The 12,268-nt window shown below is 39.9% G+C and overlaps 1 protein-coding gene across 4 annotated transcripts in view; it reads right to left on the bottom strand.

Annotated features, from left to right (window-relative positions):
* CPNE4 (copine 4) overlaps nt 1-12,268 on the bottom strand; it is a 320,303-nt gene that overhangs the window by 194,747 nt on the left and 113,288 nt on the right. For all 4 annotated transcript variants that reach the window (XM_055708199.1, XM_055708200.1, XM_005445873.4 and 1 more), the window contains exon 2: nt 5,913-6,100. In XM_055708199.1, coding sequence (XP_055564174.1) covers nt 5,913-6,092 — 180 coding nt within the window. In that variant the 5' untranslated portion in view covers nt 6,093-6,100. The remainder of the gene's footprint in view (nt 1-5,912; nt 6,101-12,268) is intronic.

The following is a 12,268-nucleotide window of genomic DNA, read 5'->3' as shown; positions in this document are numbered from 1 at the left end:
TTTCCCTCACACTTCTTCACTGTCAGCAACTAGCAAATGCAAGACAGGGTTAGACGGGCCTTGAGCCTGGTTCTGTATGGCTGCTGGTGGTGGTAGTTCTTGTTTCTAATCATTAAAACTTTTCACTTCCATCCAGATGCTTCAGCTATTACTTTCAGTTCATGTAGATGAACAAAAAAATGTATTTATTTGGGTTTATTTGTATACCTATATATAGATGATGTTTTTCCTCTTCACAGTGCTTTTGTAGTTATTTTGGAACAGTTTGGTAGAGTCATGGAACATGTCAGCCCACAGACGCCCCTGTTTCATGGCTTGTTGGCTTCTGCGGTGGGCTGTAACAGCCACAGATGGATAACATGAGAGACTTTTGGGTTTCTATGGAAACAAGTAGCTGGAGTCTGACTCGAGGCCTTCTCTTCAGATCCCTCCCCCATGCTAGGAAGGGGCAAGGAATATCCCTCACCCTCCAAAATGCAGAGGAGCGAAACAAGGCAGCAGGTGCTAGGAAGCGAAATGGGGAGCTGAGGCAGGTGAAAAGGTAGAGGAAGGAGAAGGTAGCTGGAATTAATTCAGAAATGAAACAAAAGACAGAGCAGGACTACATGGAAAAGAAAACACAGATTAAGAGCAAGACTGTATCCTTCCTATAGCTTGATTCCTAGTTAGCCCGTTTAGTAGGCTGCACTGGTATTCCACACATTCATTAGTTGCATGCATTTCCAAGGGAACTGTTCTCTACTGTCTGTTTGCATGAAAGTTTGTGTGGATGAGCAGGGTTAGTTCTCAAAGCAAAAGAAAAAAAAGATAACTCACTTTTGGTTTTTTTAATCATGCCAAGCTGATCCTTGAAATCAAATGTCATGCTAAATGGCAAGTGGATGCCTTTTATTTTAAATACACCAAAATGAAAAGTTGAGGGTTTGCCCTACACATTTTTATCAAAGCTTACTGAGCTTCACCAAATTTGTGACTTCAGATAACATTTTAATGAAAAAACTATTTCCATAAACAAACTTATCCATCCAAAAAATTTCACCCAATTCCATCAACATGAATTTTACGAACTGCACATTGCCTTTGTGTGCTGCTTTATTTGCTCTGCGGTTACTTCAAGCTTAATAACATCTTAGGGGAAAAAGCAAAAACTCCAGCTGGCTGTTCAGACCCACAAGGTAGCAGATACTCCATGTCCTGCTGCAGAAAGCTGTAGGAGTACAGCTACAGGAAGCCCACCCTGATTTCAAAACATGGCTACTGTCTTCTTAAGCTCCTCTCCTCTTTTCATAGTTACAGACATCACATTCCACCTGGCTACTTCAGGCTATATTACACCTTCTGATCTCATGTAATCTCGTATGACCAGACACAGCTCAGCAATCTACTTGACTTTCAAAATAACATGTACTTGCCACATGCAGGTTACAACCTGTGAACAGGCCCAAGCTACTTTCTTAGGAATAAGAAGTTAATGAGAATTTCAATGCTAACACATCTCAGCTGAAGACTGCCGTGCTATATACAATTAACATTTCTTACACAAGGACATTCACACTGCAGGTGGGTAAAATAACCATCGGAGCAAAGGAATTTATTATCATCTACCTTTGCCTGACTCCATTACCCCACTCAGCCATTCACCATCTGAAGCTTAGTCCATTAATTAAACTCCTTGAACATTCAAATCAATATGGAAAAACAGCCATCAAATTATTATCTTACATTGCTTAAGAAGTATAACATCTGGCCACCCTGCAAGTGTACCTGCCTAAAATTAAGGCCAGAAGAGCTAAAATTCAGCCCCGGATCAGCAAATTGTCTTCTGGTATGTTTGGACAGCATAATCTTAAATTCTGCTGTATCACACCCTGTCATCTCAGGCTAAAAATACAAACTTAATCTAAGAGAAGGAGTAAACTGCCGATTTTCCTGGGAGACACAATATATCATTTTAACTCTAGATCGGTGTAGATAGCGCTTTTCAGACAGCATCAACATACATACACAGAGAAATTTGAGGGGAGTGGTATGTCTTCACATTTTGAACATGCAGGTTTGTTTATGGGGAAACATCTACCCAGATAGAAAGATAAAACCAGCAAGCATATCTGTGCCAAAACTGGGGACAATACTCAGATTTCTTTGAGTACTTGTCCATGTCCTGCACATGTTCCTAATGGTTTCACGTCTGAGGAATAATATGGCCAACCTCAAATGATGCAGGGAACTACAGGCTGGACAATCTCACCTCAATTCCTGGGAAGGTGATGGAGCAGTTAATCTTGGAAACCATTTCCAGGGACATTAAGGATAAGAAAATCATCAGGAGTAGTCAACATGGCTTCACCAAGGGGAAGTCACGCTTGACCAATCTGACAGCCTGGTAGATGACAGAAGAGCAGTGGATATTGTCTACCTGGACTTCAGTAAGGCCTTTGACACAGTTTCTCCATAAGATCCTTATAGAGGACCTGTTAAGGTATGGATGGATGAGCAGACAGTGAAGTGGACTGAAAACTGGCTGAATGGCCAGGCCCAGAGACTGGTCATCAGTGACTCAAAGTCCAGTCCTCTTCAACATCTTCATTAATGATCTGAATGATAGGGTAGACTGTACCTTCATAGCAAGTTTGTAGATGGCATCAAACAGAGGAGTAGCTAATATGCCAGAGGGTCATGCTGCCATCCAGAGGGACTTTGACAGGCTGGAGGAATGAGCGAACAGGAACCTCGTGAAGTTCTGAGGGAGATGCAGAGCCCTACCCCTGCAGAGGAATAACCCCATGCACAAATATGTGCTGAGGGTCCCAACCAGTTGGAAAGCAGCTTCGCAGAAAAGAACCTGGGGGTTCTGCTGGACAGAGTTGATCATGAGCCAGCAATGTGCCCTTGTGGCAAAGGCACATGGTATCCTTGACTACCTTAGACAAAGTATTGCCAGCAGATCAAGGGAGGTCATCCTTCCCCCCTACTCAGGATGGGCGAGGCCGCAGCTGGAGCACTTGGGGGTGGAGTGGATCTTATCAATGTATACAAATACCTGAAGGGAGGATGCAAAGATGACAAAGCCAGGCTTCTTTTTAGTGGTGGCTAGTGGCAGGACCAGAGACAATAGGCACCAGCAGAAACATAAGAACATCAGGAAACACTTTTTTTACTGTGAGGGTGACTGAGCAGTGGCATAGGGTTTACAGGGAGGTTGTAGAGTCCCCCTCCCTAGGTATATTCAAAAACCATCTGACATAGTCCTGGGCAATTGGCTCTAGGTTGAGCAGCAGGTGCTGGACCAGATGACCTCTAGAGGTCCCTTCCAACCTCACCCTTTCAGTGACTGAACAATAATAGTAATAACAATAATAACAGCAACAACCACGAAAAACAACAAACCACAGAAAATCCACCACATAAAAAAAAAAATACACATATGCTATTTCCAATCTCTGGAAACAGCACCTACCCACTCTACAACATCATGGATAGTTTCATTCTATATTTATATGTGCGAGTGGCGTAATTTACACAAACACATACGCACAGTACTGCAGAACTGGAGAGAGAAAGAGAGAAAGAGAGAAAGAGAGAAAGAAAGAGAGAAAAAAAGAAAATTTCTCCTAAGTGACAGGCTGACATGTGTTACCAAAACTTTGCCAGAGACAAATATGCACAGATTTCTCACTTGCACGGATTGTCTGCATACGTAGACTGAGGCCATCATGTCCTACCATCTATAATTGCACCTACAATGCAATCCCATTAGCCTAAGCCCACCAGCTTCAGCTGCAGCTGGCCTAGCAGGAGCTGTGCAGTCAGTCCTCAGTACCTTCCATGCATTTCAAAAGCACCTATTTGCAAGAGCACAAGCATATACAGACCACAGCTTGTGCTCCATGTTTGTAAATCCTTCACACAATCAGAATGTGACCAGTATGCATGTTTCAGTAATACTAGATCTTGCTACAGCCTGTTTGGAGACATCCAGCCTCCAAGGGGTTTAAGGTACCTGGACATTCAAGACAAGTTAATGAAATCACCAAATCCATAGATGCAAACCTCTTCAGTTCCACTCCACTCTGGGTTGCCATTTAGTGATTTCTATGTTGAATATACTCACTTCACTGGTAACTAGATTTTTTTATTTTCAATTACTAGTCTGCCTGCCATCTCAGGTCTTACTGGATCATTGATTGTCATCAGCAGAAGATCCTTGCAGCCAAATTATGTCTTCAGGTATACCTGAGTGACTCTGATTAATTTAGCTCAGCAACTGGAACTTGATTAAAAATTCTGTTGAGAATGTGCTGGCCAGAATAGGAAAAGGCTCATGTCAGAGCTGTATTAGCTCTGCTGCACTGATAGGAACATGAACTAATAAAAACTTTTTGTTCATACTAAAATGAATACCCTGGACTTTCATTATACAGTAGCAGCAACTGACATAAGATGAGAATCATATCAGCAAGCAGATCTGTTCTGCAAGAATTACTCTATTCAGACAATCACTTTCCAAATTAAAAACCACATCAAATAAAAGCAATCTCCATTACAACATAAGAATATATAATTTAAAGCTGCTTACCCTGCTCGTAACTGGCCACAGACAGACCATGTGAAATGCACTCACTGAAATGGCCCAAAAGATTTCAATCTTTCCTTTCCAAACAGGAGTGTTTCATTTATTTTGACCTTTAATCCACTGCTTGTTTAATTTCTACTATTTGAGTGATTACATACAGTGCAGCTGAATTCTCTTTTCTACATGACTAGCTAGAATTACCTTTTGGGGGGCTATTACATCACCTTAAATTTCAATTACATGAAGACTGATTTTTGCAGCACTAGGACAATTGTGAAAGTTTTTTTTCTACTTATAAACTGGTTTCCTACCAGGCACCTATCTAACAGTTCCACAGCATTGAAATAAGAAAAGAGGAAAAATACCACCAAAAAATCCTTAACTGTGCTATGCTGCTACTGACCCTGCACTGGAATATTTCCAGAGGTCCAGAGGTCAAAACCACACAATTGAAATAACTGGAACAAAACTCCCAAAGTCTGACAAACTTGGCTGAAAATGCTAAATTAAAACACTCATGAATTTGAGACTTTGCTTTCTGGATATGTTCACAGTTATTATCATTTTTATCTTCTGAAAGATAACACAATCTTAATCTGAATGCTAAAATGTCGAAAACAGAGGGATGAATGCTTACTCAAAATGAACTGGATTTAATACATTCCTAATTTTCTCACACATACTTTCCATTAAAACTCACACCTATTATAGCCTGATTAATCACAAACACTCAAGTGTAACTTGTAAGTAAAATAACCTACAAGATATCATTTAAAATATTACATTCCATTCTAATGTTCTTTATTTACAATTTGCATGCCTCTAAGACATCCCGTTTCCGTTATCTATGAAATGGTTTCTAAGATTAGGTAAAATAACACAAAGTGGGATATTAATCAAACCTGCAATCCAACTGTAACACTCAAAATTTGCAAATCAAGCTACTCTGTCACCAAATTCCTTGCAAGCTAGTAATAAATACTCCTCTCACAACATTTTTCTTCTTTAGATTGGAATACATGATGGTCACTATCATTACCTCTGATATTATACAGCTTTGATGAAACAAGAGGGCCTAAAGGGAAAAGTTTTATGATGCTTCATTCTTTATTCATCTTCATTTTTAATCTAGACTCCAAAGAGAAGTTCAAAGTGTCATTAAGAGTCTGATTCAAATTGTGTTAGAGTTAATGGAAAAATCTCCCTTCACTCTTACACGATTATGCCACATGCTTCAAATTGCTTCTTCTCTTTATTGTTCCTGCTATTTGTATTTTGCCTCACTTTGTCTATACTGTCCTAAAGCATCAGAAGAATTTTTATTCTATTAAACACTCACCTCAAACCACTGGCCATGTGACTGCATTTTAAGTATGACACAGGGATCTGGTTTTGAGAGGGCATCCCTGTCTGATATGCCTTTGCATGCAACTCGCAGCTCCACTTTAGTCAGGCATGGGCTGTTAAAAATTCCCAGGGTATTGGCTGCTGATTCGTAGATGTTGCTCATCTTCTTCATTCCTTTATCTGAAAGAGACAAAAAGTCCATTATGAACAGTGCACGCATGGTACAGTCTGTCCTCCCATGCAGAAGCCAACACAATATTCTACTAGCCAATGGGACCCCATAACTGTGAATGAGGTCCAAAGCAAGAGGGGAAATAAAATCAAAGGAGTACCTGTAGAAGAAAGAAATACATCGTCTTGTATGTTTAGAAATAAGTCAAGCTCAGAATTAAATTTTCCACCATGCCCCTGAACTCTGGGGGTGAACTGAGACCTCGACTTCCAGTTCTGTCCTTGCCAAAGGATAGACAGGATGGCAACTCTGAATTTCTTCAGATAACACCTTATTCCAGTAACAAGGCTAAATTAAATTTGTTAAGCACTCCTTCAATCTGCCTTTATTTCTCTATACTCCATCTAAAAAGCAAGTGGTTTATCTTACAGAAACTTTTAACGTAAATGCCATAGAAGGCCCCTTTCATATCAACCTTAAATTCCCAAATACATTTCACTCTCTATTTCCACATTACTGCAGAAGATTACACCACCACCCCATTCCTAAGCAAGTAGTCAAGACTGACATCCCAAGCAGAAAAGCAGGATATTTATGCTGGCAAATCTTGTTGTTACACAGTTCTCGTGGTTTAACCCCAGCTGGCAACTAAGTACCATGCAGCTGCTTGCTCTGTGAAGTTAAAAATAAAACCAAAACTCACAAAGCCACACCTTCAGAATATCCAGCTTTCCTATGAATTATAAAGGCAACATTAGAAAGGTATTTCTAAATTCAGCGTAAGAACAGTTGGCAGTACAGTGAGGACCTTGAATACATACAGATAAACTTAAGGAAGGTAAGCCTGAATGATGATGCGGACGATCTGCTCTCCTTGCAGATGAGAGAAAAGCTTGTTAACAACTTAGAATTCTTCAGCTCTATACAGCAACTTACTATATGACCACTGATCTGCTGCAAAAACCCAGCCTTCTGGTTTCGAGATGTTTGTAAGTGAACTGAGTGCAGATGGGCTCTAACTACCATCTCTAGCTCAGGCTCTGTGGACGTTTTTCCTTACGGTAAAACAGGCTTCTCGAAACATGAGCCGTGACACAACCATAGTGCCTGACATCCTAAGATCAAAACAGCCTCCTTCAGCCCTTCGCAGTCACCTGACCTGTAAATGCTGCCAGCTAAACTATGTTTCCTTGGATTCACCCCCAGGAAAGAAACATGACTGGGGAAAAAAGCAAAACTAAACAAACATGGTAAAATAACATAATGACATTAAGCTATGTTACAAAGCCCAAGGAGCATACTCAACTTCTACACAGTCTATTCCTATGCACTAGTTTAGCTTCTCATACATTTTTAGCTAAGACTCTTAACACTGAAAATAGACAAGCACACCTCAGTTCTCACAGTCTTTTACAGGGTAGGGAACAACATTTTGTGCTGGGTCAATTCGGGTCAGTGATGGCAAAGATCACAGTCCTACCTTGAAAGCAATGCCAAGGAGGGGGAACTGGGCTCTAGCCTAATCGGAACTACTCTGATAAAACCATAACCTGAGAAGCAATGATCTGCATGCAAGAAGGACTTGCCACCTCAACTAAGCATGACAATAATATCTGGACTACCAAAAGTGATGATTCAAAACAATGACTGGGAGACTAGTTTTCTTCTTTTTGTTGCTTTTTTTCCAAAAAGAGAACAGTTTAAGGTGGTGGTAACTTTGACAAAGCCACTGAAGTCTATTTAGCTAAAAATTACAGAGAAGATTGTATGTATATGTATTTTGCTAGCAGTCATCACAAGTCTGTTTTTCCATTCTATTGCTGATATGTCTCTGATATATGATGTCAGGTACCCAAGTTTCCATTAACTGGGATTATGAAAAGACACAGAAATTGAGGTGGAGGAGAGACTGTTATCTAATTATTCATCATTTTATAATCCAGTCTCCTTCAGAAAGCTGCTCAACAAGCTCATCCCACACATTTACAAGACATTTTTACATGCTGCCCTTTCCAAATTGAAATCCATTTGAAAATTGGGTTAATTCTCTCTCATGCACATCTTACATCATTAATGAAATGTCATCCATTGTGCAGAAATGGGTTGGTGATTTAATTAAACTGGATGATTTCAACACTAAAGAGAAGGGGAAAAAGTAGCAGAGTGAGGGGGAGAGATGTATTTTTCCTCCTCCCACAATAATTATACACTGGTTTTTCAGAACAGCAGGCAAGTATAAAATTACATTTCTTTTTATCACTACAACTATTACAACAAGCCATAGTCTTATTCTTTTGTCCCATTATATTCTTCTTTTAGTATAATCACCAGCTTGGGCTGTTGTACTGATGTCAAGTTACCAGGAAGCTGGCAGCCTGGAAAATAGATTCTGAGTCTACTGAAGGTGGCTAAAAAAAGTATTATTTTACGTAAATGTAGATGAGGTAGATTGCGTTAGAAGTATTTTGTCAATTAACTATGTACATGGAAGAATAAATTGCTCATTTTTCATTGCTGCAAACTCTTCCTTCTTCACTTCATTATAACCTCATTATTTCTTCAATGTCCATGTGGCTTTAACATTCACTGAATAAGATCTGTTTCTGTGAGAGGAAAGTGACACTGTAGATAAGGAAGTGAACTAAGTGATAAATCACATACTACTGAAGTTTCCAGTTCATTGCTGCACACGTTCTTTTTCATTTCCGAGGAAAACAGTGTATCATCATACACTTCCCACACAAACTTCTTAGCCAGTGCTAGACTGCACAGAACGAGGAAGCAAGACCAGGCCTTATGGTTTCACCCCTCCATGGTGAAATAGCAAGGAAGAAGGCAGTACCAACTGGACAAAATTTAAAGTACACTGTGCTGAAACTGAAGCATATACTATGTTAACAAAAAACCCCAAGCCAAAGAAGAAAAAAAAAAAAAAAAAAAAAGGTGTGAAAGACCTTGATAGCACCATGACCATGTACCCTATGGAATACAAAGAAAAAGTGAGGACCTTGGAAGACGGTTCCACTGTCCCAAAAATATTCTATGTCTAGCATACTTAGAGCTTATTTAGTAGAGATTAATGTGCTCTTCTGACATTTTTTTAAGAGATTCATGGCTCAGAGGGATCTGATGTGTATAAATTCCTGATGGGGGGGAATAAAGAACATGAAGCCAAAATTTTCTCAGCAGGGCCCAGTGATAGGACAACAGGCAATTGGCACAAACTGAAATACTGAAAATTCTGATTAAACAAATGGAAACTTTCTGCTGTAAGGTTGGTTGAATACTGGAACAAGCTGCTCAGAGAACTTGTGTCGACTCCATCCCTGGAGACACACACCTTGTCTGAGTGTTCCTGAGCAACAGGTTTGGGTGTTTGGGTGGAGACACCCAAACCTGAGCAACCTGCTTTGAGCAGAGTTTTAGAATAGATGATCTGCAGAGGTCCTTTCCAACCTCTAGTACTCTGTGACTAAGCAGGAGACAACCAAATTGTAAACTTCTTAGTTTACAGATTTCCTTTGTGATCTGTTTTTCATGTGCTTAGCACAGATGGATACTAATCAATGCTTTGGGCCCCTTGGCTCCAAAATCAGGTAGAAAATCAGAAGACAGACATGAGCCCAGCATTTCTGGTAACTAGCGCTACAAAAGCTCCTATATGTAGCTACTGCATTAAAAGTAATAGCATGGAAGTCCAGAAGTCTGGCCTGGCTAGATAACTGGATTACACTGAAAACCAGTATTACACGTTTGCTAGCTAGTCTTTCTTCTCTCAGAGAGACTGAATGGCTTAAAAATGTTTAGCCATCTAGTGCCTACGAAAGTAAGGAACTCTGAGGTGAAATAGAAACAGTACATGCCTCTCATCGAGATCTAAAAGCCTTTAATTCAGCTCACACAATCAATCTACCTTGTTACAAAATATGATCCACAGAGGGCTTTAGAGAACCTCACTGCAAAGTTGTAACTGGGCTCCTTAGATTCATGAAATAACTCTAAGATGTTATCTGAATTCAGATTTCAAATTTTCTCCCATGTCCACACTGCCATTTTGCTGTCCTACACACACACACACACACAAAAAAAAAAAATCTCCAAAAAGCTTTTCTTCAAGTTGTCTGGGTGAAGTATAAGAAGTTTGCTTCTCCACAGCACCTTGCAAAGAATCAGGGAAACATGCACACTCAGCCTTACCGTCAGTTCAGGTAATAAATGAGTAGGGAAGAAGAAAGATGCTGAGATTAAAAGGAGTAACCAGTGTGCTCTGCATTTGGAAACAGGGCCTACTATTCTGAAACTTGTACTCCAGCCCAAAGTACATGCAAATGAATTTGGGAGTTGCAGGTTCCCCATCACCATTTGTTGAGGGCTGTGTCTGAACCATTTCTTTTATTGGCACTGTGGTCATGAAATGAAAATGAACCAAGAGCATCTGCCTGCTTCTGCAAAAATAAACAACAAGACTCTACTCCTGGAGAGGTAAATGTTGTTTACAAGTATGTGCATGCAGTGGGAAATACTAACGGTAGTTATCTGAAATAAGAGTTGTGAATAAGCACCTCCAAAAGAGGGAAAGACCTAAAAACACTAGATGTTGTAGCATTAAGTGCTCCCTACTTACTTATACCTCCATACAGGACAGAAATTTAGCATTCAAGACAGGAGCAGCTGAACTCTCTAGACGGAAAGCTTTGAACCTACAGTTTCTGGATCTTCCAGGGCTTAGAGTCTAATAAAAATATGAAAACCAAGTCTACAGTTAGCAGCTTAAAATTCTTAAAACTCAGACTACCAACTTCTCCTGGAAAAAAGTTAGTGCTCCACAGTTCGAACCAGATGGAAACTCATTTTTCTACATGATTAAAAATGTGATCCTGTAGCACTAGGAAAATTGTTTCCTCTAATTCTGTTCTAGATTCTCAATTTATGTTATAACTCCGGCAAAATCAAAGTCTAAATAGTCGTATTCATTTTGGGGTGAAATCACTAGCTTTAAGTGACAAGCAGAATCTGATTAAACAAAATACCATTGTGAAAGTATTTACTTTTTATAGGGTTTACTTTGAGATCCACAGAAGTCAGTGAGAAAATGTCCCACTGATTTCAGTAGAGTGGGCAGCTGAGTAATATAGCACCCCAAGCAATCCTGTCTTCTCCCAGTGTATTTTATCATTTGACAACACAGTACTGAAACATAATCATCAGGCAAAGAGGGTTCAAATGCTTCAGAACCACCTCTTGGGGCCTGACCCAAATGCCACTAAGCTTATTCATTGGCTTCAAATGTGCATTTCTCAGGCCTTGAGGATTTCATGTGCTTCTCTCCTATCTCACATTATGATGCAAGACCAAGCTACACAAAATACAGTAAGGGCAAGATTTATAGAAAAAGATGAAATTACTTTGGGTGTTCAGGAATAAAAGTTTTAAAAGGTTCTTCTGTTTAGTTACCTGTTGAGCTCCAGCAGAATGTAGGCCACAGACCCCTTCAGGAAATGATACTAATTGAGATAAGCAATAATTTTTCTTTAAGAAACTACACAATTTGGAATTCCCAGTCTCACTGAATTACTCTATCAGTTGTTGGCATCAAGGCTTCCTTGGCTGTAAAAAGCAAGCCCATTCCTTCTCATTCAGCTGCATGGTTGGCAAATAAGCTTTGCACAAATGAAGAAAGATGGGAATTCATTGTGACTGGAGATTCAGCAAGTTGATTAAATTAATATTCCATGTATGTAACGAGGAACTTGCTAAGACACCTGGCTGGCCCAGGACTGAAGGCGGAGCCCAGAGTGATAGTAGAGAAAGCAGACCTATCTTTATTACAAGTGTATATGAGTGATTGGAAACCAGTGATCAGCCACAACAGCTGATATTCATTGCCCTCCAGTTCCTCCGTATAGCAGAATTTTTTTCTCACTATAGCATTTTCATAGCATAGGGTTTTCTGTAACCCCTGTTACATCGTTTGACCAACCTCACTATGAACTATTTTTTTCCTTATTCCTAATCCTTGTTGCAGCTGTGACCTCTGCCTCTTAGCCTTTCTCTGTGCATCTCTGCGATACTAGGGGAACTTTGCCAGTATGCGTAACTGTAAACGTTGCAACTGATGTATCCATGACATTGCTGAACTGTACAACACTGTATTATGTAGTTTAGCTACTAGTAGA

Source organism: Falco cherrug, chromosome 4, assembly GCF_023634085.1.
Source record: "Falco cherrug isolate bFalChe1 chromosome 4, bFalChe1.pri, whole genome shotgun sequence".
NCBI classification, from domain to species: Eukaryota; Metazoa; Chordata; class Aves; order Falconiformes; family Falconidae; genus Falco; species Falco cherrug.
The sequence above is the reverse complement of the archived record's forward strand: the minus strand, read 5'-3'. Positions and strand labels throughout refer to the sequence as shown.